Here is a 23,923-nt window from a genome sequence, read left to right as displayed (position 1 = left end):
AAACATTCCCGTTATTCGATACCAGAAGGGACACGTCTATCGCCAGCAGATATCGCCTCGACTTATCGAATATTGTCCGCCTCTAAGAGTAGAAGAAGCAGAGAATCTTGTTATTGTTTTGTTTAAGTGAAAAGGCAAAATAAGTTGTTATTATAGTAAATTAGCTGAAATTTAAGACAGCAGTGTCTACTACTTAGCTGACACTTGGCTTCGAGCCTCCACCAACAAGAGCAACATAAAAACTGCCGTGTTGTGCTCAATCCTAGGCAATTATTATTTTCGGAGCCGGTTCGAGACCCCGAAATGCGTTTTCTATACGCCTGCTTTGTGATCCTGCTGTGCGCCCTGATCTTCTGCGAGTACGTGGCGGACTTTGTGGTGCTGCAGAAGTGCAAGTGGCCGGAGATCAAGCGGAAGAAGTATGTGGACGACCCGCTGAGGGCGATGATCCTGGCGGATCCCCATCTCCTGGGACCACATCGCGGCCACTGGCTGGACAAGCTGTACCGGGAGTGGCACATGACACGCGCCTTCCAGGCGGCTTCGCGACTGTTTCAGCCGGACGTGGTCTTCGTCCTGGGCGACTTGTTCGATGAGGGCGACATGGTGAGCGACAAGCAGTTCCAGGAGTACGTGTGGCGATACCTAAAGATGTTCCACCTGCCGCCGGGTATACCGCTCATCAGTGTCGCGGGAAACCACGACGTGGGCTTCCACTACAAGTTAGTCAATCGATGTCCAAACTCCATGCCATTCACTAATCCACGCCAATATGACTCTTTCAGAATGCATCCCTTCTTTATGACGCGCTTCGAAAACTATCTGAACAACTCCTCGGTGAACCTGTTCACCATCAAACAGATCCATTTCGTGGTGATAAACTCAATGGCCATGGAGGCCGATGGCTGCATGTTTTGCACCCAGGCCGAGGACCAGCTGAAGAACATCTCGCGGACGTTGCACTGCATGAAGTATCCGCTGGAGGCGGAGTGCGCCCGCACCAGGCGGCACCCGTACAGCCAGCCAATCCTGCTGCAGCACTTCCCGACGTATCGCATTTCGGACACTATGTGCGAGGAGCACGATGCGCCGTACATCGAGACGTTCCGCGAGCGCTTCCATGTGCTCTCCAAGGACGCCACGGATATGCTGGGCGAATTGCTTAAGCCCAGGCTGGCATTCGCCGGCCATTCACATCACTTTTGCCACAGTGTCAATAGGTTGGGAATCGATGAGTACACAGTGGCCTCCTTTAGTTGGCGGAACAAGGTCAACCCCAGCTTTATGCTGGTGGGTATTATATTTGTTCTTTCCCAACTTGTACGTATAATCTGCTATGTATTTTAGGCCACTATCACCCCCGACGACTACGTGGTTTCCAAGTGCAAAATGTTGCCGCAGCAGTTTGTCTTCAACAGCTACCTGAGTGCTGGCATCCTCTGCTTCATTGTCATTGCGCTGCAGCTTCGAAAGTGGATCAAGAGCAGAGGACTCTCCTCGGCCGCTGATCATCGGAAGGTCAATTAGTTGTATGTACGAGCTAGCCTATACAAGGCACATCCTCTTTTGTGATTTACGCCTGATTCGGGCTTGGTTTAGACTAGATACAGCCAGATTCCAGACTCAGATCCCAGATCCACACAGTGGTCATATCATTCCTGCTGCTTTGCAATCGCTTGACTATATTCTAGGTGTAAACAATTCGGACAGTGTGTATGATCTATTTATTGAATTTATCACAGACATTATGTTTGTAAAGTCACACGGAATAGATTATAAGACACAGTCTGCTGACTACAAATCGGAAATGCCAAAAAATAGTGCTTCAACATAAGCTGGAAAGTGGAGAACAGATACGAACAGAACAATTAAATAAAGCTATATTATAATACAATAACTACACTACGCTAATGATTGTGCACTCTGTGGACTGAGATGCAGATTCATAGGTTCCTGTACTTCGGTTTGTGTTTTCCAATCCAATGGCTGGATCGCATTGTACTAGACTAGGCTATTTGTTAAGGTAACTACCACGAAGCAACTACAACTACATACTAACAAAACAGGGCGTGTGGAATACAATTTCTCGATCAATTCCATTAAGTTTGGCACACGAAGTTATGGCGCGTCTAAGTTAGGATACGTTCAGGAGGTTTTTGTGCGCCTGCGCATTAAGATTACGACCGGTGAAGCACTCCTTTGGAAGGAATCTACAAGAAGAAAAGGTTTTAATTTCAGTATCTAAAGAAAGCATACGACTATTATACCTGTGAATCACTGGTGATATTAGATCCGGGTCCAGAGTCTTGATGTTCGTAGGCTTGGTCACAAGGGAGACCAGGGCACCCACCACGATGACCGTGGCCACACCAATGGGATTGATCCAGTGGTAGGACAGCCGGTACAGAGGGAAAACTTGCTCCTCGTCCACCCATATGTTTTCCCTGAGGGTTACATTGCCCACACATCCCTCCACGGACACGGGCAGCTTTTGGGAATTCAATTCGCCCGCTGCAATGGTGAACTGCGTTCCAAAGGATATCCAGCCGGCGAGCAGAGCACTGGCAATTCCGCCCACAGCAGTGCCCACAGTATTGGCCCAGGGAACGAGCATTCCCAAGGTAAACAGGCCAAAAGTGGTTCCAGCTGCGATGGCCGTCATTGAAGTGCAGATGCTCAGGATTCCACTCAACTGCTCCAGGACAAACACCAGTGAGAGGGCCACCAGACCAAGAACTATGATTGTTGACTTGACCAAAATGGTGGAGGCCCTTTCACTCGGTTGCATCTTGAAGCAGCCGCGAACTATATCCTCCAGGATCACCAAGGAAGTTGAGTTGAGAACCACGGAAAGGGAACTCAGGGCTGCGCCGAAGATACCAGCTATAAACAATCCGGACATTCCATAGATGTGACCCACACTCTGGACAACAAACAGGGGAAGGAGTTGATCGTCGTGCTGTGGAGATATAAAGGGTAAGCTTAGATTTCAAGTTGTTTATCCTTAACTGACCGTTATTAATCCCGCACTTAGGGGATCGCAGTCCTTGTACATCTCGAAGATCAGCAGTCCCACATAACAACAAACTGAGACAAAGGCAGCCACGCCAATGGTGAAAATAGCCATGGAGTATCGGGCCTTTTTCAGCGAGGGAAGAGACATGTATCGCTGCACCATGGTCTGGTTGACGGCATTGAAAGAGGTCCAGTACGAGAATCCACCAATAAGAACGCTCCAAACAGTGTGGCGAACATATGGCGAGGGATTTGTGTTGTTGAAGATCAGCCGACCACCTTTGGCTGCGTCATCGAAAAGCACATTCAAGCCATTGGCATAAACGGTGGCCAAAACAGCCACTGCCAGCACTGAAAGGAACATCACCAGCACCTGCCAGGCATCTGTGTGGACCACTGCCTTGATGCCTCCCTGGAAATACACCATTGGGGGATCTCATTGGGATGATACACTTCAAGTCCTTACCACAAAGGTGTAGAAAACACACACGACCACAATGACCACTGCAATCACATGGAGGTTAATGCCGGAAACTGCAAGATACCCAAAGATTAGATGAGTTTTTAAAGCAATTGACAAATACAACCTACCCTGATTTAGAGCTATTGCTGGCACATACACTATAAAGGGCAGAAACAATATCTGAAATCAGTGATCCATGGTTATTTACATAATGAAACTCAACCTTGAACTTGTACTTACCTCATCCAGTATAAACATAAAGGAGGCTATACTGCGTATGACCGAATGGAAACGCATCTCCAGGTACTGAAAATGAAGATGTCTTGGAACATTAAACCAATTTACTTGTAGGATTTTGTAGAAAGCATTACTAGCTGTAAGAAAGCTAACGTAATTTTGACTATTGAAATGAACACAACTGTCAAGTGGCTGCGAAATACATTGCAATTAATCACATCGGACCCATGGAGACACAGAAAAAACGTCGCAACAAGTGGGCGAGAGCAAAGTCCAAGAAATTCCACTTGAGGAGGGTGGTCTCCGGCTCTCAGTTAATAAAAGTGTTCACTACGTTTTCCGCTCATTGATTGCAAATAAATGAAGCAGTGAAAGGGGGAAGGCGGAAGCAGCTAAAAAGTATCACATTCTTATCAAGAGGTAAAGTCTAACACTTCTATTTTTGATTTTCCTTAAGAATATTTCTCTTTCAAGCTCATTAAATCAGCCTTCCTAATAGACACTTGAGCACTTTAAGTACTTTACTTCTCCTGTCACCAGATCGTAAATCAATAAATCAGTTTCCTTCTAGCATTTACGGCTTGTACCTCATACGAAGAGCCTACTTGAAGCGCCGAGAATACGGGTATGTAGACATAGGAGACGGCAATGCCTTGGAGAACGATTGCGATGGCTATAAACCAATATTGCGTGCCATAATTGTAGATTTCAGAGGTGGTGCCCAGTATCGTGACGCCCGATATATAGCTGGAAATAAAAGGGTGCAGATTACAGGGATGCCCAGGGGGAGTACTATCTCATCAGCAGCCGTACCTGGCTATCAGACTCATGGCAACGGGGAAAACCTTCAGGTTGCGTGACCCCAGCAGGTACTCGCTCATCTTCTCCGATCCGAAGTCGTGCCTCCGCCTTTCTGGCATGGTGGTCGGCAGAGTGGGCTCCGCCTCCTCGAGCTTCCTCTTGCTCTTCCTGCAATCAACACAATCACAATTTGGCAATGCACTGTGGAATTGAAGGTCACTCACTTGATGCACCCGAAATAGATTCCCGTGCTGGTGGACAATACGATCATGCCGAGGAACACAATGTAGTCCACACTGCCGAACCGGTAGTTTTCCATGCCTTTCTTCTCCACCTATCGAGGGAAATGCATTATAGATCGGATATATTATATATATAGATATTATTAATAGATTAGGTAAAAAAAAACAACTTCATTTTCAGCCGGTGATGAGATTCTAATCTTTTTCTTTATAACATCTGTATGAACAAGTGCGCGAAATGGTCTTTAAACCTTATAATGATTGCCTGTCTGGGTCTGTAAGTTCATAATAGTTATGGCTGTAGTTTATCAAAATGGGATAACTGCTCGAAAACAAACTGTTCCACAACATGTAGGTGGAAAAGCTTTTCTTAAAAACCCTATGCCAACTTTTAAATTCCATGCTAATAACAATTATCTCGGTTGCTTTATTTTTTTACGTATGTATTACCCCGCATAAATGTTTATCTCAGTTTACACTCCTTATTTCGCTCATTTAGGCACCAAAATGTCAAGATATAAAGGGATTATTAAAAGTAGAATAGAACACTGGTCTCTTAATCTCACATTCTCCATGTGGAGCTATGGGAATCAGGTCTTATCAGCAGGTGCCTGCTTATTATTCATTAAATATTAATGGGTTAGTGACTCTAACCCATTACCCAATGTATTATTTATTTGACAGGCTTTGCAAACGTATACGTTCAAGATTATAAAACGTTTAAAAATTGTCATAATAAGCTAGCTGATATAGGATACTTTGGCATTTGTAAGATTAGGTATAATTCAGTTTAGTAATATTCATATAGGGGTTTCCCTTTCTCTTTTATGTAAAAACTTCGAGCAGACTAAAATTAGCTTAAAATTTCATTAATGTGACATTTCGTCTGTGAGTGTAGGTCATTGACTGGCGAAGATCAATGGGGACCGATCGAATCTCAGTTCGGGGAGAAGAGACTTTAACCTCATACGCAATATCTCTGGCGGCATTATCGCCCCTGATTTGGACTTTGTAGCACAGATGCCGGGTCCCCCGCTCCTCAGGCACAGCTTTTAGCATGTGGAACCGGCGAAAGGTGCGAGTACGTACCGCTTCCATATTGTTGGGGACCGGCAAGCGATGGGGCTTAGGAAGGTGGGGTGGTTTCCAGAACTGGAGCACCAAAGAAAAACGGAAAACTTTGCGTCCCGCACGAAAATCAACACCGAAGCAAACACACGATAAACAGCCAGAGACAGCAAATTACCAAGAAATCCGCGAAACGCAATGAAAACAGTCTTCTGGCACGAAGGGTCAACGGATTCGGTTCGATTCCCCGGATTTTGAAAGGGTTTTATAGATGGTATTTCACTGCACCGAACACAGCACACTAAAACTGAACCCGAAAATGTAAATGAGCGGAAAGCGAGAGTGAAGGGAAAGTTTTATCGTTCCGTTCTGCCCGGTTATGCCGATTCTTTGAAGTCGAAAATACGAGATATTCCACGTCCGAACCGGAGCAACAACATCAACCGATTCCGCTGCCCAACTGCAACTGATGTGTGCGAGCGAGTCGAAAAAAGAGCCACTGGGCTAGCTGCTTGAGGAAAAAAGTGGGGTCACTAGCATCGGGGGTACCGACCTTCGCATACCCAGTACCCCATCGATAAGAGAGGAGGTTGTCAGGAACTCAGGAAACCTGTGTATAGCGTGATTGAAAAGTGAGATCATACACTCATATTATATTAAAACCATTTGCTATACTTTGGTTTATTTTAAAAGTACATATGCCAGGAATTATCTTTTAGTTCCATTTTAATGGATACCACCTAACCCTATACCACACGAAAACTGCGTTTCGAAAGCTCCCTCTCCCACCCATTTATTTTGCGTCGGAGAGCGGGCGGCACCGTGTAACTGTGAGATTTGTGGGCGGAGAGGGATTTTGGCGAGAGTGCGAGGTGGGAGAGAGAGAGCTTCCCGTGGCTTTTGTAATCTTCACTGTATTATGTCAATGCGAGTGGTTACTTGGCCATTTGATCAGCTAATGGAGCTATTAACGGAACTTGTACGGCGGGAGATGCATTCAACAGAGAAAAAAGGAAAATTTGTATAACCATTTAAAATTAAACTAATGTTATATCATAGAGAAATGGTATATTATTTGGTCGTGGGACTTCTGAATTGCATGAGAACTTAAGTTTCGAAGACCGAAACAATGGAGCTAAACATGAGAAATAATCTCTGTGATATAAAACAGATATGTATTTATTTGTATTTAGTTTTGTTATTTTTTTTATAAATATTATTTATCCTATAATTAATTATAAAAGTTTTTTATAGTAATAGTGTACTAGCATATATAAAGCCTAAAAAGATCACATAGTAATTAATGAGCATTTCTTTCCATGTAACAAACAATTTACAATTATTATACATTTTAATAATCTTTTTTTATAATAGTGTAGAAACAAGTGTTTTACTTGCCTATGCATCACAGGCTATATCAGATCCAAATGGAGAGTTTTCATTTCGGTGGACTCAGTGACGATGGGGTTCTCATTTCTTCTTGTGTTCTTATGAATTATCCAGGATAAGAAATGACGGGATCACTTAGGTATGATTTTATTTCCCACACCTTCCTCCAAGAAACCAGAGAGGCTCTTGGTCTCTTAACCACTAAATCGGAATGGTCAATCAATAGCGAGTGACAGGTCTTCGTGGGAGAACTATTTAGAATGAGCAACCACAACATATAATTGCACAATTGTCAGTGTCAGACTTTGCCACCTCTCCATTCTCAGAGCTTCCAATGCGGAATGTAATTGGATTAGGCAGCTACCAAGTGCGAGACCCCGTCGCAGTCACAGTCCCCATTGCAACGGGAGCACTCGTTGGTGCTCCAGATTGCCAGGAATCCATGGGCCAAGCTGCAGGATTGCATAACCTGGAAACATGAGCAGGACGAACCACTCCAAGTTCCTTTTTAAGCGGAAGGCGAGCGTAGGCAGCAAGAGCCATCAGCTAATCGACTACGAACGCATCCAGGGGGACTTGGAGGTGGTGGTTCCAACAGCTCCACCTCCCCCAGTTGTGCCCCCCAGCGGAGGCCAGGGAAAGCTAAAGCTAAAGCTTAGCTCTGCCAAGATCTCACTGCGCAGGAACGAGCAGACGCCGCAGAGTAGTCTTCAGACTGCGCCCCTGCCGGATGCAGTGCGTCGGAAGTCGGCCCCACAGCTGTTTACATTCACCATTGCGCCCAAAGTGGAAGCCGATTCGGGAGCACATCCTCCTTCGGTGCCCAAAATACCTGTTTTTGCGCCAAACAACTCCATTAGGCGATCAAGGACTTTGGGCTTGTCGAATGGCGCCCAAGCAGGGACTGCTGGGCTGCCCACCGAGGATCTTGGACTGCAGGAAAGGGACAGTGGCAGTGGCAGTGAGCCCACCAGCAGCTTGGCCGCCGGTGGTAGTTCCACCTCCCCCGAATCCATGCTGGACAACATACTCAGTGGCGCCTCCTCCGTCTCCGTTCAGAGTAGCAGCAGCAGTCAGGCCAGCAACGCCACGGTGGCCCAGCCCATCAAAGCCAAGGAGCAGCTGCTGCCGAAGAGGCTGCTCAGCCTGAAGACTTCCCCCGAGCTGAGGATATCTCCGCCGACACCAGTCACCACTGAACCCAAGCAGCAGATGCTACCACAACTCCTGCTGGCAGCCTCTCCAAGGCCAGAGATCTTCGATGCCCCATCACCACTGGCCAGGAGTCCCTCACGTTCGCCGGCGGTCTCGCCCGCAGTGTCCCCCTCGCCCAGCATCACCCTGAGACCCAGTACTCCGCCCGAGAACACCGTAACCTTCTCGGATGACCTCAAGTGCGGCATCTGCCTGGATGTTTACACGGATCCCAGGACCCTGTACTGCCTGCACTCCTTCTGTTTGCAGTGCCTGGTCAGCGAGAACTTCAAGGACGAGTCCCTGTGGGATCAGGATGCAGCCCGCAGCGAGGATCCCTCCAGCTACAGCCTGAGATCGGAGATGGGTGGCTCGAGCGCGGAGCTCACGGCTACTGTTTCACCCGCCAGGCAGCGAGGAGCCAGTTTTAGCCTCAGAAGGAAGAAGTCCATGGATCGCCTGGTGATCAGGGTAAGATGGAAAGACACATTATTATGATGTGTCATGCAGAATCTCCTTAAACCCCATTTTCCTTAATAGTCCAAGAGTGAAGGCAAGCGTTCGACTAGTTCCTTTGGAACCCGCTTCACCGGAAGCTTTGTGAGCGAAGCACCGATCCGATGCATCCGTTGTCATAGCTGCAACTATCCCACGGATCTCCCCTTGGGTGGAGTGCGTCAGCTGCCCCAGAACTATTTGCTAGTAAGACGCATCGAGGCCCTGCGTCTACAGGCTGGGGAGGATGTAATCTCCAAAGTGTGGTGTTCCCTGTGCACCGAGGAGATCAGTGTAAGGTTAATTTCGTCATTGAGGAGTTAGTTCACTGTCTTATCCTCCTTCCAGGCCACCTATCACTGCATCAGCTGCACCTTGAATCTCTGTACCTTGTGCAAGGAGGCACACGAAAGGCAGCGAAGCACCTCCAATCACCGGATGAGAAGCATCCTGGAACTGAGACGCGCCAGGAAGCAGAAGCAGCAGCAACTGGGATTGGGAGACAGCAGCAAACTGGTGCTCCGATGTGGAATCCACACCAACTTCGAACTGAAGGCGTTCTGTACCCAATGCCGACAGCTGGCCTGCACCGACTGTCTGGTGCTGCTCCACAAAGGACATCGCCATGAGACCATATCCCGGGCAATAGGACACCAAGGAAAACTGCTTAAGGAAGCCACAGATCAAACTCGTCCGCTTTGTCAGTATGCAGAGCACTCCATCGAGAGGTTGAATGAGATCGCCCGTGGAATCAACAACAGATGCGATGACATCCAGAGTCAAGTGGAGCGGTACATGCAAAACTACATTGAGGCATTGGAAGTACACCGTAGAACACTGCTCCAACAGATCAGCAGGGCCAGGGAGTCCAAGGTAGAGGTGGTACTCAAGCAGCAACTGGATTTGGGTAGGTTTTTTAAAATAATCTTGGTAAAACTATACGAAACTGAGGTAATCTTCTAGAGAAACGCACGCAGCAGGCCCTGGATGCAGTACGATTCAGCCAAGAGTTGTGCGAGATTGGCGCCGATGTGGAGATTCTGAGTTATGTGGCCATTCTTCTCAGGCGCTTGGAGTACTGTCAACAGTTCAAGCCGCCAGTGGATCCAAAAGTGGGTTAATCATCCGTTCATTTAATAACATGTTACCATATAAAGACTTAACTTTTATCCAGATCTCCGACTCACTGCACTTTCTGCCGAAAATTCGGGCTCCGTCGACGAAGGACCAGCGCGACATCCCTCTATATGGCATCATCACCATGCAGGTGGTGGAGCCGAGTCTGTGCACCTTGGAGTGGGAAGGGTTTTCCCAGCTGCGACTTCACAAGAAGGCCGACCTTCTGTTGCACTCCAGAGATGCCGATGGGGTTTCCCTCTGCCACGGAGGCCTGGAGATCAACTGCATGCTCAAGTACAAGGACTCGAGCTCCAAGTTCCTGCCCGTCGAGGTATCGGACAATCGGGATGGCACCTACAACATCTCCTTCACGCCGGATGCCCAGGGCGCCCTGATCCTGACGATCACGATCAACGAGCGTCCCATCAAGGGAGGTCCTTTCACCTTCCAGGCGCGTCAGGTTCGTCCGCATTCGGGCATTTACCACTGCTGCTCCTTCTGTTCGGGAAAAGGCAACCGGAATGTAATGTGCTCGTGTGAGGGTCGCATGCCAGGATATAGTGGCTGCGGTCATGGTCATGCAGGACATCCGGGGAGACGTCATTGGTCCTGCTGCGGCAATGTCCTGGAGAACTCCGAATGCCATGTGGCCAATAAACTTTTGAATAACTAGGGAGAGAACTAATCGTAAAAAAGGATGCTATCGTCGCTCGACTCTCCGACACTTCTTATTCTGGAAACCTAAATCAAAGTACAGATGTGCGTGGGTGTCACAGAAATCTATTCTAACCAAATTGGAAACATATGTTAAACTCTTAAAAACCCAAGTTGTTTAGATCGGGAAACCCAGCTCAACGTAATGGGTGACCTTGAAAATGATGAGAGTACCATAAAGGACCTCTTCCTGACACATGGCCAGCACATGCGCATCAGACCCTGACCTTGGAACAAATAGGCAGGAATATTAGTTGTTGGAATTACTTGTATAGGCTCCAGCTGAACATAGGTTTTTGTTTATTCGTTGAAAGTGTTAATCATAAATACAAACATTGATGCCGGACAGTAATACAAATGTGGTCCGAAGCTTCATGAGTTGTGGGGGAGGATAGGGGGTTTTCAAAACGCCTGCGAGGAGGCCAGACATAATTCTAGGAAAGTCGTAATGTTTAATCCTCATTATCCGAGTACCAGGACAGGCGCTCCTCGTAGAAGTGGATCACCATCTGGGGGATTTTCAAATTGGCCACCGACGAGGGCACCATTTCGGCCTGGTCCACGCCTTTGAACTGAATGAGGAATGTCAGGCGACCGTTGTTGTCGGAGGCTCCCAGGATCTTCTCCGCCTCCAGGCCGCGATCGAATCCGGTAGAGCCGGTCACCGGGATGCTGCTATCCTGATCCGCATCTGTTGTACGTTTTGATTTGTTGCCAGCGGGTGCTAAGGAAAAATTATAGTTCAACATTAGGTAGAGGTTACCATTAAATCTCGGAGTAAATCGTTGGCCGGCACAAAACACGACTGCAGGGTTAAGGAGAACAGCATGATACCGGATAATTAATGGAATTCTTACGATAGTTCTGCTAAACGTACATGACTTTTAATCATGATGCAAGAATGCTTCAGTCGTGGTGGCAAAAAAGTTTGTTTTTAACGTAAATTTTAAAAACTTATGGTATATGGTTTTTGAAGTATCTATTTTACTGATTTCGAAGCAGTAATCTATCATGATCAAACAGTGCTGAACGCGGCCAATGTCTTCTTGTCTTTCAATTGCACGCACAGCTTTTCAATGTGTACGCACCGACCATTGTTGTACGCTGATCTTGTGACGGCATATTATAGGCAGTCTATGCTATGACGCTAAATTCAATTTTAATGACTCTTTCCACACTTATGATTCGAACTATTACTAGGAGGTTTTCTTGGATTTAAGGGTGAACTATTAACATTATCTTGTGCCCCATAGACATTATTGGGTCTGCCTACTTGATCCCAACCTTTTATATTTTGTAGTTACCCAAAAATCTAAGCTAATGCGACCATGACAAACTTAACTTGGGTGAAGGGGTGATACAAGGTCAGAAAAAGCTCGGATATAAACATAATTTAATATTTCGAAGTTAAAACTCTAAAGATACCCACCCACCTTTCCAAATTTTATGAAGGCAAAGATTCCACGGATATTTTAGTGTTCGAATAACAGAAAAATCCCTTGCATTCCAATAAAAAAGAAGTGATAAGAGATTGACCGTTACACATCTTCATCCCCTAAAAACCGTTTTAACAAAAACAAAATTCAATAAAATGTTCAATCACTATGCCCAAACATGTCGCAACAAATCGCAACACAAAAAGTTGCCCATTCTCTTTTTTGAGAAAGAGATAGAAAATGTGTGAGAGAAAAAGATGTAGAGAAAAAACAGTGTTCTCTCCCTAAAAAGTAAACAATAACATACATATAAAAAAAAATATTTTCGATAAAATAAATAAAAATCCAAATTGGTCGTTACTAAACTAACTAAATTCGATTCATAAGATGTGGTATCCTTCCAATATTTTGGAATTAGTACTGTACTCTGAACTCTGAAGTGATATTAGAAAAATGCGACTGTTGCCATCTCTTTCTGGCACATGTATTTCTTATGGAAGAACAAATCGCTCTTGCTACTTTGGCTGCTATTTCGCGTTCTAGCAATGGAAGTTCGACTGTAACTAGACCACTGGCAATGGCTAGCCATTGTTTACTGTAGTTGTAACTTTGCGCGCAAAACGAAGAGTTAGTGTAGAGAAAATATGAATTGGTACACTCGATTGAGTGTGGACCACTTGAGAATTTCCTGCCAGGGTTGCCTACCTGTTGGCTCCTCCGACTTTCGCTTGTTCACCGAGGACGCCGATGTGCTGACGCGTCCGGTGGTCTCCTTGGCCTTGGCACTGCTGCTGGGACGATCCTTCTTGGAGGCAGCTGCCTTCTCCTGCGGATCGAAAACCGAGATGTAATGGTAGCCCGAGCGAGCACAACTGTACCCGGCGCGACGCATCTTACCTCGTCCTTACGGCTCAGCTCGTACTGCTGGATGAGATCCTGGCAGTCGAGATTGCTCTCCGGCTCCCAAGTGTTCTCCGTTTCGGCGTAGCCCTTCCATTTGAGGTAGTACTCCACCTGCGGGTGGAAAGTGTCGTTGTAGGACCAAGAAAGTCTGCGGGACCAGCCAGTACGGATCACTCACCTTGCCCTTGCGCACCCGCCGGTCAATGATCTTTTCCACGGCGTACTCCTCCTCCTCCTCGCCATCGGAACCCTTTCCGGAGCTCTCGGGATTGTCGGATTTCTTGCCCATTTTGTTTGTAATTTAAAAACTTCGCACGCAAAAAAAAAACGAAAAATTGGCACAGCCACACGCACACAAGCACATGCAAGAAACCCTTTTAGTCTCTTTTTGTATAACAAAACAGAACTTATAGCCACTTACCACTAGCGAGTTGAATTTAAGAAAAGGAAACTTTTACACTTTGGCGACTTAATATTATGGTAGCAGTCAGGGTGCTGACGCTAGGAGAATTTTCTACAAAATGATAAGTCTGCAAAAAAAATGCGCGTTCTAAAGTGACGCCGGCCCTCCAGTGTGCGAAAGTGCGCGCGGTTTTCCAGCACTGGTTGAAAACAAATCGATAGCTGAACGGGTATTTGAAATTTAGTAAGGGTATTCCAAAAACAGTTTAACTGTTGACTCATATCAATTAAATTTCAGCAGTTTCAAAACGTGAAATATCTAATTATGGAGTGTAATTGCCATTTTGCTTAACTTCTTAATTATTTAAACAGTTTGTAACACGGAAATATACAATTTCGAATAATTAATTGTTTGTGAATATCGATACTTGGGAGCTGTGAAATATCGATCTATCGATTGCTCAACTACATCTATCCAGCTCTAATTCCAGACGCCTTACAACACTGTGTAACTAGCGCGAATTTTCACGCATTTTTCGCCGGCTTGTAATTTTTTTCGTCAACTCAGGGAAATATAAGGGGGAAACATGCCCAAGACAAAGAAGAAGGCACAGGCCTCCTCTTCAGAGAGCGACAGTGGCCCAGAGGATGTAAGTCAGCTAGAAAACCATTAGAAACTGACTTCAATTATAACGAGCATCCGTCTTATCTGCAGCGCAACCAACCTGCTAGCAAGAAGGCCAAGGAAGCTCCAGCTGCAAAGGGTTCCGCGGCCAAAGATGCTGGCGGAGATGGCGCCACCACCTGGACCCTCGAAGGACTTCGCCAGGTGCGAATCAACGAGTTCCGGGGCCGCAAGATGGTGGACATCCGGGAATTCTACGAGAAGAACGGCGAAACGCTGCCCGGCAAAAAGGGCATCTCCCTCTCCATAAAGCAGTGGAAGAAGCTCCTCGAAGTGGCTGAAGAGGTCACCAGCGCCGTTGAGAACTAATATAAGTTGCTCCAAATGCCAAACTTTAGGTCATAAGAATGTAGTTGTACTGTAAATCCATGCTAACAAGCATTTAAATGGGACGAACCCAGTGAATAAACGTTATCTTTAGACTTCCCATCGGGAATTCCGCTAATAAATGACCTACTTTACAGGGCTTCAATCAATGAATCGTAAATTTAAATGGCCATTAGGTTTATTTCTTATCTGTCACATGATATGTGTAGTAAAAGCGCATATCTAAATAAATAAAAGGTTTTGTTTATTGCACGACATACATAAATACATAGATAAAGTGCGCAAGCCAAGTTATCTTAATTGCTTCTGTGCCGTTTGTTCAATGCCCTTTTGTATTATACACACGACAAATGTTATCAAACTGCAAATCATTAACGTTCGCTTAAACATAATCTTAGTCACTAGAAGTAGACGCCCAGCAGTACGCAGACGGTGACGAAAATCGCAAACGGCAGCCAGGACTTAATGAAGCCACCGATCCCGACATAGCGCCCGCAGACGAAGAGCCACATGCTGAGGATGACCATGTTCCAGCCGGTGCTGTCCTTGTACCGCATGTTGATGAGCGCAGTGGCCACATGCGAGTGGCAGTTGTCGCAGAAGATGTTGTGCATGCGGGTGCCATAGAGCACGGAAGCCTTGGACACAGCCTCGTCCCAGGCGTAGCTGCCGCCCTCCACGTACTTGGGGTGCAAGCGCAGGTAGCGAGTGGGTCGCCCAAACGCCATGTTGTCCTCCGAGACGAAGTAGGGGCCGGCAAAGTCACGGATCACCCCGGTCGAGGTGCAGATGCCCATGTGCCCTATCATGGGCAGCAGCCAGGTGAGCACCGGAATGGGCGTCCACACGATGCAGTAGGGGAAGCGCTGGTCCTTCTCGCTAATCGGTGGCAGCCTGTCCGGCACGCCATCGCCGGATCCTCCGCCGGAGCCGCCCATCGAGATCTGCACGTCCTCCGACGCTGGTCGCTGAGGTCTTGGGTTCGTCGACATTATTACACTGAATCAGGTGGAAGTTTGTGTGCGGGGAAACCACAAGAACAGTCACTCACAGTCTATCCGGTCGCAGTGCCCACCAAAGCGGTCGCTAACGTTTTCCGATTTCGCTGGAATTGTACGATAAGCGGCGCAATTCACGGATTTCTGGCAGTATGTGTACGGCACAAACACAATTCACCCACAATCTAGCTGTTTATTTACATGTCGAGTGACAGTGTTGGGAAACGCTGCTCGGACTGTGAGGATGCAGGGGCGCCTCAAAAAGGGGTTACAACTAAAGGCCCCAAGGTAATACAAAATTAGTTAAAAAAATAGATAAATAACAATCGTTAAATTTAAAAAAAAAACAGTTAAAAATTGTTTAATATTGAAAAACAAAAATATTTTTTTTAAAGTTTATTGCAATTAACCCCCAAGAAGCCCTATCACCCACTCACCTTTTGCGAACAGCTGTTGCACACTGGGCTTTTGTGGTGGCAGTGAGAATTGGAGCTGTTTATTTGTTGAGCTGCTTTTCCATTGCGAAATATTAATTAACAATCGTTGGCCATGACACAGGTGTTTATCAATGGAGCCAGAGACGAGCCCAATGTGCGGGAGTTCGAGAGCTTGGGTACGAAGTTCAGGGAATCATAATACATCAACCTAATCCTTATGGCATATCCCCAACGAAGATCCTTCGATCCAGGAGCTCATCCTGGCAGCCACCGAGGCCAGGAAGCAGGCCTACTGTCCCTACAGTAACTTCGCCGTGGGAGCTGCCCTGCGGACCAGCGATGGCACCATATATTCCGGTTGCAACATAGAGAACGGGGCGTACGCCACCTGCATTTGTGCGGAGAGGACTGCAGCCGTCAAGGCCATCAGGTCAGTGGGTCAACTTCTGGGGGTGTCACATGTCTATATGTATCTCGAGGATAGGCAGTCTGCTGTATCCTAAATTGCATTATGACTAAGATGGTCTTCCTATCTTAAAAACTAGATTGCAATTTGCTTTCATCATATTATGATAACCCCAGAGGTCAATTAGTTGGAACTCTTATCAGTAGTTGTTTGCTGATGCATATTTAAAATGTAAGCAAATAATTACAACAGATTACTCACTAGTTACCCTGGGAAGATTGTGTATCAAAACATTAAAGCTTACTTTAAATTCGTTTACATATTTTCTTTCAAGTTCCTTAACCAACGTTTTGAGATTTCTTTAAGAACTGATCCTCCTAAAATGGTTAACTAAAATCGCCCCTATATTTCAGCGAAGGCAAACGCGACTTTGTGGCCTGTGCGGTGGTGGCCCAGCAGGACAATGGCTTCACCACGCCTTGCGGCGTCTGCCGACAGTTCCTCTCGGAGTTCGTCAACGGCAAGGACATCCCTCTGTACGCCGCCAGGCCCACCAATCTACCGCTCAGGGTGCTGTGCACCAGCGTTCTCCAACTGCTGCCCAACGGCTTCAGCTTCTCGAACGGGAAATAGGAAGAGCGGAGCCCAACCGGACAAGAACAGGGTGCAGGCCCGCTGCAATCCATGTGCAATATAGTTTATGTGACTCCCCCAGTTTGTTATATGCTGTAAACCCACCCTCGTTATATGTTGATTGAATAGCTTATACACGGCACACGACGCATCTGTTTGTGTTTTTCACTGCTCTCCACGATCGTTGCTTATCAGCCGGATGGATAGTTCTCTCTCCCGCTCCGAGTTGGCCAAGTGTTTATTTTTATGTCACCACCAGACGGCGGAGCGGGCTATCATCATAGCCAACTTCGCGCGACACCAGCACCACAAACCGTCCATTTGCCAGCGGACGTTCAGAGGAGAAACAACGAGCCACGCACTCGCTTAGCTAAAAATAAAACAAATTTTAAAGGAAAGAGGCGTGCCTCCATTGATTAAAAGTATTAAATAATAATGACACATCTGACCAAAAACTTTGCACGGCCGGAAAAGGCGGAGGAGGTGGTCACCTTCGGCAGTCTGGGTAAGGTTCCTCCTCCAGATTGAGGATAAGAAACCGTTCTTAACAAGACTTCATAGTTTTCTATTTAAAGATGTTATTGTGCATATGTAAATATTTGGAACCACCAAGATATAATATTTGGTATCTGTTTTCAGATCATGTTCTAATTGTCATTGTGACGTGAATTGTTCTAAATTCCAGATCCCAAGATTCAAGAACTTTTGACAGCTGCTTTTGAAGTGCGTCAGCGAGCCTATGTGCCGTACAGTGGATTCAAAGTGGGGGCTGCTTTCCGGGCCAAGGATGGGGGACAAATCTTCGCCGGATGCAATGTGGAGAACGCCGCCTTTACGCCGTGCTCCTGTGCGGAGCGAACGGCCCTCACGAAGGCCGTCAGCGAGGGAGTCACCGAGTTTTCCGTAGGAGCTGTTTTGGCCTACGAACCTGATGTGTTCACCACTCCCTGTGGCGTCTGCCGGCAGTTCATCCGGGAGTTTGCCAACGACGACATACCCATCTACGTGGCGCAGGCCATCGATGCGAGGATTACGGCAAAGGAGGCGCCTCTGCAGAGTGAGGATCCGGTCTTGTGCACCTCCATCTTCAATCTGTTGCCGAGCAGTTTTCGCACTTATCGAAAGTAAGACCACTGCACTGGCGAACCGGAGAGAGAGAAGGTAGCTAGTTCAAGGTTGCCCCTCAACCCCTTGTCGATCGTATCTATATCATTTTAATCTAATCACTTGAAATAAAGAAAATTACACTACTTAACAAGGGGTAATGTCTATGAGGAAGTAGATAATACTTTGGGAGCTTAGAACAAACACTTTCTATAATATTTTTAAACTAAGCTAGAAACGAGACATTTTTTTGGAGAATGTTCAAATCTTAGCCAGAGGTTGTCCTGGAGAAAGCTCTTATTTTTTAAAAAAACAAACGTAAACTATTTATTAGGCAAGTAAAGAGGGTTGTAATCTCCAGTAGATTTGGGCAAAAAAAAACTTTTTATTGGGGGAACTCCCTATTTGTTTAAAAGCCCTTTCCTGATAAACACAAAGTGAAAAACCTCGGCTAAAGTATTGGATTTCACCAATCGTAATGATATATGTAAATACATGTGTATTTCTTTATCAATAAATAGGTATATGCATTCATTGATCAGTATTTCTTCGTGATACTTAAGATTAAAAAGCACTTGTCAGTTATTTCTGGGTAATAATAATCTTAATAAAAAATAAAAGATTCGAGGAGGTTTAAAAAATATTGAAAGAAGAAAGATTCACTTCGCTTCTATAAGGTGACATTAGGGTTTTACGAACTGCCAACAGACTCAGTATATGTTTCTGGCTCACAAAAATAGTTAACTTTTAAAACAAATTTAAAGTCGAAAAAATGTCACAGAAAAAAAAGCTCCTTCAGCGGTACATGAAGAATCTAAGCGATCTGCAGGATGAGCTGAAGCGAAAGGAGCTGGAGAAGAAGATGAAGGATCTGGAGAAGCTGCAGTGTGAGCTGGCTCGTCGTCAGGAGAAGTCCGGGACCAAGTGCGCCGGTGGTAAGATCAAGGAGATGCGCCAGAAAAGGCTCCAGAAGGTCCTGGCCTCGCACATGATGACGCTGGAGGGATTGCTTTGTGAGCTGGCCCGCCGGGAGGCGCGGCTTAATGGGGACAGGGGACGAGCCAGCGAGTCGGAGAACCTGGTACATCCCCAGATGCTGGATGAGTATACGGTGGCCTTCTGCGCTGTTGGTAAGTGGGAGGCTTCACTGGATTGATGTCCTCTGATTTTAAAGACTTCTTATTTCCCCAGGTGAAGATGGTCGGGAACTGCTGGAGGCAGCTCTTTCCGCCCGCAGGTGCGCCTATGTCCCCTACAGCAACTTCAAAGTGGGAGCAGCTTTCCGAGCCAAGTGCGGTAGAATCTACACGGGCTGCAACATCGAGAACGTGGCCTTCACCCCAGGTAATTGTGCAGAGCGATGCGCCCTGGCCAAGGGAATTAGCGAGGGCGAGAAAAGGTACACGGCCGGAGCTGTGGTGGCCTATCACCCGGATGGCTTCACCACGCCTTGCGGCGTCTGCCGCCAGTTCATTATGGAGTTCGTGCACAAGGACATTCCCATTTACATTGCCAAGGCTCCGCCGCCGGAGCAGGAGGACTGCATTCCGGCGATCCAAGATACCGATGAGGTGCTGGTCACCTCGGCTTACCACCTACTGCCCTACAGCTTCACCTCATTTCAGTAAACCATTTGGCTTTACTATAAGCTAATTTTAAAGGACATATATGTATCGCTGTCGGACCTTTCTATAATTATTTGGGCTACGATTTAATTTACATTTTTAATTAAATGCAATAAAGTGGATCACTGTCATCTGATATGCCAAAGCTTACACATAATGATGGAATGGAGAGCAAGTAATCAACCCCTAATAGAAAACTTAATGTTAGGTACAATATGCACTATTTTTGCTTAACATCAATTTAGTTGAAGATAAAATACAAACAGATTTATGTAGAGAACCTTTAAACGTACTTGATGACGGGTTCTCCCGACCCGTAGATGCCGTACTCGCTTTTCGTGGCAAAAGGGGTGACTTCCTCGTGCACCAGGATCGGCTTGACATCCGGATCAAAGTCAACCTTTCGGAACCGCGGATCCGTGAAGTTGGCCCGCACCTCGGTGACCATTCCCGAGTGGGGTACTCTTTTCGTGAGGTTTTGGAACTCGCACCGCCGCTTGGGACACGTCTGCGTGTTGCCCTCGTCGCACATAATAGGATCCTCTTCACGGGACACTTTCCTAGTGGGCGGCATCTTCTCCGACCAATTCCAGAACGTTATGTTGTCGTGGGCCGCCACTCCGCCAGTCAAATCCTCGGGAGTCAAGCGCACATACGACAGATTATAGGTTGTGGCGGAGGGGTCCAGGTACTTGCTGTAGGAAGCCTCCGCGCGGTCGATGATGAGCTTGGAGGCCGCCACAGGAGTGGGCATTGTAACAGGCAGTATTTCCTGCTCCTCGGGCAGCTCCTTCAGCACATAGGAGTCGTGACTCACACTCGAGATGGGCTTCATCTTGCGCTTTATGAAGCGAAGACAGCCCTCCTCGAAAGGCTTCATGTACTGGGTTTTCATGTTGAGCGATGGATTCCTCAGGGTGTTGGGATTGCCGTACTAGAAGGAAGAAGATTTAGTCTCGGGCATGAAAGCTAAGGTTTATTTTCTTACCTGCCACACATAGTTGGCCATGCATTCCGAAGTGGGCTTCTCCGACAGCAGCGGATCTTTCACATAAATGCCTTTGTCCGCAAACTTGGCATTTAGCTTGTTTCCCATCCTCAAATCCGTGATGTGACGATGCCCGCGATATGTAGAGGTCCTCCAATCAGGATCCTTAGGCCCAGCAGGCCGCTTGTAATCGAAGACACCAAAGTCATCCATGGCTTGGGGATTTGTAAATCAAAAATCAACTAGGAAAAACTGAAATATACTCTGAAACACAATTTTCAGCGACTGTATGGAAAGGGGCTCTCCTTGGGACGCTAAATTTTGGAACACCTTGCTGTTGCCTGGCTACCGAAACCGATTCCAAGCAATATACTTATATACTGACTGCTCACAAACAGCCCGCCTTCTGTACAATATTTTTCTCGTTTATATTCTGCTTCAAATGCAAGTGTTTACAATATAGTTGTAGTTTATGCTTTAGAGAGAGAGGAATGCTTGTTTGACAAATATAAAAGCGCTCTGTTCACAAAACAAATGGATATTCGTAAATATAATACGTGGGCTAGGGTAATAATGTTGCACTCGATCTGGCCTGTGCAATAATAAACTGTTTGCTTAGCAATTAAACAATTGATTTACTTCGTCTCCCGGGGGCGTGTTGGTTGTCAATGAGGCGTGCGTTTCAATGGGGTGTGTAAACAATGTGCGGGTGACTCATCCTCCTACCCCTCGTCCAAGTCTACTTCCGGCGCCGCTTCCGTTTCCGCTGCTTCCACCGCCTCCCCCGGCTCCCCGTCTCAGGCAATCTCTTTGAGCGCTAGCAGCGACTGGCGCAAGTACTCGTACTGGGTCTTGGCATGCTTGATCTCCAACTCCGAGAGCTCCACTAGGCTGGGAAGGAAGGATTAATGCTTTGTTATAACCCATAAGATGTACAGAAGCTTACCTCTTCTTGAAAGCAGCTACTCTGCGGTTCCGGAAACCGATCAACTCCTCCTTTCCACAGGCAGACATTGATTCGAATTTTTCACACGCCTCCGCCTGGGCAGTCTCAGCCTACGCAAGAACAATAAAAGATTAGTAACGTCCTTATCCCGGCACAATGGGCCACAACAAGGACATGCTAGAGTGAATATGGGTGGAGCAACAGTGGAATGCATGCAGCAGTTACGTGGGGTGGCGACACATCTACTAAACCGACGGTTAAAACGTTAAATGCCAAATACCTCTTGCACCTCCAAAGGCTGCAGTAACAGAACCACAAAACACGCACAAAGAGTGAAGAGGAGGGGACAGGCAGAGCAGAGAGCAGAGCAATGTGGGGTTGTGGACGGTAGAAATAAAATACAAGAACGCAAATAATTTGTAGTTTGTAATTAGGGAAGCGTGAGAATTAATTGCCCCGCTAGAAAACTTTTGAAAGGAAAAAACAGTTGCTCTTTGTACGATCTGAAAAACATAGATCGGGAAGCACAATACGTTGACCATCACCCAATCTTACCGCATGAACATCCTTGTTTTTGGAACGGGCCTTCTCCAGGTTTCGATTGGCCGTCTCGTAGGCCGCCAAGCATCGCAGACGTCGGATTAGCAGGGCTTTGGCAGCGTCACTATCCCGCTGGTAGTAGCGCAAGGTGTCGCCCAGCTTGAGGTCCTGATCGCTGGCCACGCGGGTCTCCAGATTCTGATTGGTATTGGGTTCAATATTTAAGTACCACTGGAATTAAACCTCACACCCACCTTGATTCTTTCGAATATCTCTGCCGTCTTGGCCACAAACGTCTCCATGTTGCCTTTCTCCGTGGTAGAGAGCTGTGTCAACGCATTGGAAATCTTCTGATGCGAGTCGCCCACATCCTTGTGGCGCTGAGTCATCTTCTCCGTTCGAACGGCAGCTTCGCGCAAATGACCGTGGTATTCGGTGAGGAACTGCAGCTCGTTCTCGAAGAAGTCATTCACATCCCGCACAGTGGCGCTCAGCAGGATCTCGTCTGTGGTCTTGCCCAGGGACTTGACAAAGCCGCCAAAGATGGCCATCTTTTTGCGCGGCTTGGCGCACAGGTCCTGGTCGTATTCGAGGAACACCTTCAGGTGCTGGTCGACGCGAAAGACGGGATGGCTGGCCAGGCGGCGCAGGAACACCTCGTGCATGGCCACCGTCTTCTTGAAGGTGGCCAGGTACTCGCTGCCAGGTAAATATAAACGGAATTAAAAAAAAGTCAATTTTTAGATCTATTGTCCCTTACGCCTCCAGCTCTGACTTCATCTTCTTGAACTCCTCTTTGGTCATGTTGCCCTCGCCCTCGCCAAGGCGCTGCAGCTTTTCACGCGAGGCATCGAAGTCCGGACGCGGTGGACAGGGCGGGATCTGGGTGGTAGTTCCATAGATTAGCAGTGTGTTAATAGTTTACCCAGCAACTCACAATGTAGCCGGCGTAGTCGTCGTTTTCCTCGATGCGGTCGTGCAGCCAGACGAACTCCTCGTGCTGGCGTACCACATTATTATCCTTTTTCGCGAATCCCGGCAGCGTGGTGCGGGTGTGCACTGTGAACTTGACCTTCTCCTTTTCGCTCAACGCATCGGAGATCTCCACATGGAGGGCGTTCTCGCCGAGAACGGCGGGCGTGGCCGGGGCGGAGGAGGAGCTGTCCGGCGATGTGGCCGATCCGCTGCCATTAGTGGCTCCACTGGGCGCAGGTTCTCCGCCTGTTGCTGGCGGAATGGCCAGCGGATTTGTGGGCGAGACGATTTCCATTGTGGCGCCGTTGTTGGCGGAGGGGCTGCTCAGCAGGTTTGAGTCATCCGTGCCGTCCTAGGGGCAAAAGAACCATTAACCGAAGTGCACTCTAGTTACGCCCATTTTACGATAAGGCTTTCTTTGTGTGCGGGCGAGGCGTCATCTCAGATGCCACGCAAACCGAGAAATGCGTTATTTAAATAATTCCAGCAATTCAATGCGCTCCCCCTGTACTCACCATCATTTTGCGGCCGAGTTTATAACAACTGATTAATTAACAACAATAATATAATAATTATATTTTTCCGGTCCACAAACAAATTGCAGAAAACTGGAGAAAGTTTACCAACACTAGAAAAACAAAAACATTAGTTTTGTTTTTGTAAATACGGTCATACGTGCTGATTGGAACCGCCTATTGCGTATTGCCTATCGGTGGCAACAGGCAGTAAATCGAATAGTCGATAGCTCGCGGTGAGAAATCTTCCTTTGAAAGTTTATTAA

General features: G+C 47.0%; 11 protein-coding genes across 13 annotated transcripts; 6 read left to right on the top strand and 5 right to left on the bottom strand.

The window, feature by feature from the left end:
- The first annotated feature begins 74 nt into the window (after positions 1–74).
- Positions 75–1,565, top strand: LOC108036086 (metallophosphoesterase 1 homolog). Its single transcript, XM_017112036.3, has 3 exons — positions 75–722; positions 786–1,290; positions 1,348–1,565. The coding sequence occupies exons 1-3, from the start codon at positions 304–306 to the stop codon at positions 1,525–1,527; spliced, it is 1,104 nt and encodes a 367-aa protein (XP_016967525.1). The 5' UTR covers positions 75–303; the 3' UTR covers positions 1,528–1,565.
- Positions 1,566–1,705: 140 nt separating this feature from the next.
- On the bottom strand, positions 1,706–6,286 carry LOC108036085 (sodium-coupled monocarboxylate transporter 1). Its single transcript, XM_017112035.3, has 10 exons — positions 5,848–6,286; positions 4,741–4,850; positions 4,529–4,684; positions 4,303–4,462; positions 3,719–3,784; positions 3,607–3,658; positions 3,482–3,549; positions 3,014–3,427; positions 2,268–2,959; positions 1,706–2,210 (listed from the first exon to the last, which is right to left on the bottom strand). Exons 1-10 carry the CDS (start codon positions 5,854–5,856, stop codon positions 2,135–2,137), a joined length of 1,803 nt encoding a protein of 600 aa, XP_016967524.1. The 5' UTR covers positions 5,857–6,286; the 3' UTR covers positions 1,706–2,134.
- A 591-nt stretch (positions 6,287–6,877) lies between these two features.
- Positions 6,878–11,095, top strand: LOC108036084 (tripartite motif-containing protein 45). The gene is made up of 5 exons (XM_017112033.3): positions 6,878–8,880; positions 8,950–9,198; positions 9,253–9,811; positions 9,868–10,016; positions 10,079–11,095. The coding sequence occupies exons 1-5, from the start codon at positions 7,693–7,695 to the stop codon at positions 10,694–10,696; spliced, it is 2,763 nt and encodes a 920-aa protein (XP_016967522.1). The 5' UTR covers positions 6,878–7,692; the 3' UTR covers positions 10,697–11,095.
- Positions 10,988–13,666, bottom strand: LOC108036087 (heterochromatin protein 1). Its single transcript, XM_017112037.3, has 5 exons — positions 13,498–13,666; positions 13,255–13,384; positions 13,071–13,187; positions 12,879–12,999; positions 10,988–11,461 (listed from the first exon to the last, which is right to left on the bottom strand). Exons 2-5 carry the CDS (start codon positions 13,363–13,365, stop codon positions 11,190–11,192), a joined length of 621 nt encoding a protein of 206 aa, XP_016967526.1. The 5' UTR covers positions 13,366–13,384; positions 13,498–13,666; the 3' UTR covers positions 10,988–11,189.
- Positions 13,667–13,961: 295 nt separating this feature from the next.
- Positions 13,962–14,643, top strand: LOC108036158 (RNA polymerase II transcriptional coactivator). The gene is made up of 2 exons (XM_017112150.3): positions 13,962–14,128; positions 14,194–14,643. Exons 1-2 carry the CDS (start codon positions 14,066–14,068, stop codon positions 14,470–14,472), a joined length of 342 nt encoding a protein of 113 aa, XP_016967639.1. The 5' UTR covers positions 13,962–14,065; the 3' UTR covers positions 14,473–14,643.
- A 70-nt stretch (positions 14,644–14,713) lies between these two features.
- LOC108036156 (transmembrane protein 222) lies at positions 14,714–15,709 on the bottom strand. 2 transcript variants are annotated; one of them, XM_017112149.3, is made up of 2 exons: positions 15,542–15,709; positions 14,714–15,465 (listed from the first exon to the last, which is right to left on the bottom strand). In XM_017112149.3, exon 2 carries the CDS (start codon positions 15,426–15,428, stop codon positions 14,892–14,894), a length of 537 nt encoding a protein of 178 aa, XP_016967638.1. In that variant the 5' UTR covers positions 15,429–15,465; positions 15,542–15,709; the 3' UTR covers positions 14,714–14,891. The 2 variants fall into 2 exon arrangements, with proteins under 2 accessions (XP_016967638.1, XP_050741166.1); XM_050885209.1 differs by having other exon boundaries at positions 14,714–15,709.
- Positions 15,710–15,939: 230 nt separating this feature from the next.
- On the top strand, positions 15,940–17,115 carry LOC108036109 (cytidine deaminase). Its single transcript, XM_017112083.3, has 3 exons — positions 15,940–16,101; positions 16,163–16,355; positions 16,745–17,115. Exons 1-3 carry the CDS (start codon positions 16,038–16,040, stop codon positions 16,962–16,964), a joined length of 477 nt encoding a protein of 158 aa, XP_016967572.1. The 5' UTR covers positions 15,940–16,037; the 3' UTR covers positions 16,965–17,115.
- Positions 17,116–17,265: 150 nt separating this feature from the next.
- On the top strand, positions 17,266–18,222 carry LOC108036108 (cytidine deaminase). Its single transcript, XM_017112082.3, has 2 exons — positions 17,266–17,469; positions 17,650–18,222. Exons 1-2 carry the CDS (start codon positions 17,400–17,402, stop codon positions 18,090–18,092), a joined length of 513 nt encoding a protein of 170 aa, XP_016967571.1. The 5' UTR covers positions 17,266–17,399; the 3' UTR covers positions 18,093–18,222.
- Positions 18,223–18,744: 522 nt separating this feature from the next.
- LOC108036107 (uncharacterized) lies at positions 18,745–19,829 on the top strand. Its single transcript, XM_017112081.3, has 2 exons — positions 18,745–19,198; positions 19,260–19,829. The coding sequence occupies exons 1-2, from the start codon at positions 18,841–18,843 to the stop codon at positions 19,694–19,696; spliced, it is 795 nt and encodes a 264-aa protein (XP_016967570.1). The 5' UTR covers positions 18,745–18,840; the 3' UTR covers positions 19,697–19,829.
- A 73-nt stretch (positions 19,830–19,902) lies between these two features.
- On the bottom strand, positions 19,903–20,950 carry LOC108036106 (uncharacterized). The gene is made up of 2 exons (XM_017112080.3): positions 20,682–20,950; positions 19,903–20,627 (listed from the first exon to the last, which is right to left on the bottom strand). The coding sequence occupies exons 1-2, from the start codon at positions 20,892–20,894 to the stop codon at positions 19,977–19,979; spliced, it is 864 nt and encodes a 287-aa protein (XP_016967569.1). The 5' UTR covers positions 20,895–20,950; the 3' UTR covers positions 19,903–19,976.
- Positions 20,951–21,085: 135 nt separating this feature from the next.
- Positions 21,086–23,789, bottom strand: LOC108036105 (sorting nexin-32). 2 transcript variants are annotated; one of them, XM_017112077.3, is made up of 8 exons: positions 23,658–23,789; positions 23,105–23,494; positions 22,928–23,049; positions 22,422–22,866; positions 22,183–22,365; positions 21,908–21,925; positions 21,628–21,737; positions 21,086–21,572 (listed from the first exon to the last, which is right to left on the bottom strand). In XM_017112077.3, the coding sequence occupies exons 1-8, from the start codon at positions 23,661–23,663 to the stop codon at positions 21,479–21,481; spliced, it is 1,368 nt and encodes a 455-aa protein (XP_016967566.1). In that variant the 5' UTR covers positions 23,664–23,789; the 3' UTR covers positions 21,086–21,478. The 2 variants fall into 2 exon arrangements, with proteins under 2 accessions (XP_016967566.1, XP_016967567.1); XM_017112078.3 differs by lacking the exon at positions 21,908–21,925.
- Between the last annotated feature and the right edge of the window lie 134 nt (positions 23,790–23,923).

The sequence above is a fragment of the Drosophila biarmipes genome, chromosome 2L (assembly GCF_025231255.1).
Source record: "Drosophila biarmipes strain raj3 chromosome 2L, RU_DBia_V1.1, whole genome shotgun sequence".
Taxonomy (NCBI): domain Eukaryota; kingdom Metazoa; phylum Arthropoda; class Insecta; order Diptera; family Drosophilidae; genus Drosophila; species Drosophila biarmipes.
Note: the sequence above shows the minus strand (reverse complement) of the source record. Positions and strands in the feature narration are given on the sequence as shown.

Coding starts and splice junctions, on each gene's coding strand:
- LOC108036086 (XM_017112036.3), top strand. CDS start 304: ATGCGTTTTCTATACGCCTGCTTTGTGATCCTGCTGTGCGCCCTGATC. Junction 723..785: donor GACGTGGGCTTCCACTACAA/GTTAGTCAATCG, acceptor TGACTCTTTCAG/AATGCATCCCTTCTTTATGA. Junction 1,291..1,347: donor TCAACCCCAGCTTTATGCTG/GTGGGTATTATA, acceptor TATGTATTTTAG/GCCACTATCACCCCCGACGA.
- LOC108036085 (XM_017112035.3), bottom strand. Junction 3,785..4,302: donor AAGTAGGCTCTTCGTATGAG/GTACAAGCCGTA, acceptor CTTCATTTTCAG/TACCTGGAGATGCGTTTCCA. Junction 3,550..3,606: donor AGCAATAGCTCTAAATCAGG/GTAGGTTGTATT, acceptor GGTATCTTGCAG/TTTCCGGCATTAACCTCCAT.
- LOC108036084 (XM_017112033.3), top strand. CDS start 7,693: ATGAGCAGGACGAACCACTCCAAGTTCCTTTTTAAGCGGAAGGCGAGC. Junction 8,881..8,949: donor TGGATCGCCTGGTGATCAGG/GTAAGATGGAAA, acceptor TTTCCTTAATAG/TCCAAGAGTGAAGGCAAGCG. Junction 10,017..10,078: donor AGCCGCCAGTGGATCCAAAA/GTGGGTTAATCA, acceptor ACTTTTATCCAG/ATCTCCGACTCACTGCACTT.
- LOC108036087 (XM_017112037.3), bottom strand. CDS start 13,365: ATGGGCAAGAAATCCGACAATCCCGAGAGCTCCGGAAAGGGTTCCGAT. Junction 13,188..13,254: donor GGCGGGTGCGCAAGGGCAAG/GTGAGTGATCCG, acceptor TTCCACCCGCAG/GTGGAGTACTACCTCAAATG. Junction 13,000..13,070: donor AGCTGAGCCGTAAGGACGAG/GTAAGATGCGTC, acceptor TTCGATCCGCAG/GAGAAGGCAGCTGCCTCCAA.
- LOC108036158 (XM_017112150.3), top strand. CDS start 14,066: ATGCCCAAGACAAAGAAGAAGGCACAGGCCTCCTCTTCAGAGAGCGAC. Junction 14,129..14,193: donor GCGACAGTGGCCCAGAGGAT/GTAAGTCAGCTA, acceptor TCTTATCTGCAG/CGCAACCAACCTGCTAGCAA.
- LOC108036156 (XM_050885209.1), bottom strand. CDS start 15,482: ATGTCGACGAACCCAAGACCTCAGCGACCAGCGTCGGAGGACGTGCAG.
- LOC108036109 (XM_017112083.3), top strand. CDS start 16,038: ATGACACAGGTGTTTATCAATGGAGCCAGAGACGAGCCCAATGTGCGG. Junction 16,102..16,162: donor GCGGGAGTTCGAGAGCTTGG/GTACGAAGTTCA, acceptor TCCCCAACGAAG/ATCCTTCGATCCAGGAGCTC. Junction 16,356..16,744: donor GCAGCCGTCAAGGCCATCAG/GTCAGTGGGTCA, acceptor CCTATATTTCAG/CGAAGGCAAACGCGACTTTG.
- LOC108036108 (XM_017112082.3), top strand. CDS start 17,400: ATGACACATCTGACCAAAAACTTTGCACGGCCGGAAAAGGCGGAGGAG. Junction 17,470..17,649: donor GGTCACCTTCGGCAGTCTGG/GTAAGGTTCCTC, acceptor TCTAAATTCCAG/ATCCCAAGATTCAAGAACTT.
- LOC108036107 (XM_017112081.3), top strand. CDS start 18,841: ATGTCACAGAAAAAAAAGCTCCTTCAGCGGTACATGAAGAATCTAAGC. Junction 19,199..19,259: donor GGTGGCCTTCTGCGCTGTTG/GTAAGTGGGAGG, acceptor TTATTTCCCCAG/GTGAAGATGGTCGGGAACTG.
- LOC108036106 (XM_017112080.3), bottom strand. CDS start 20,894: ATGGATGACTTTGGTGTCTTCGATTACAAGCGGCCTGCTGGGCCTAAG. Junction 20,628..20,681: donor TGGCCAACTATGTGTGGCAG/GTAAGAAAATAA, acceptor TCTTCCTTCTAG/TACGGCAATCCCAACACCCT.
- LOC108036105 (XM_017112077.3), bottom strand. Junction 22,867..22,927: donor ATGAAGTCAGAGCTGGAGGC/GTAAGGGACAAT, acceptor TTTACCTGGCAG/CGAGTACCTGGCCACCTTCA. Junction 21,573..21,627: donor GTAGCTGCTTTCAAGAAGAG/GTAAGCTTCTGT, acceptor CTTCCTTCCCAG/CCTAGTGGAGCTCTCGGAGT.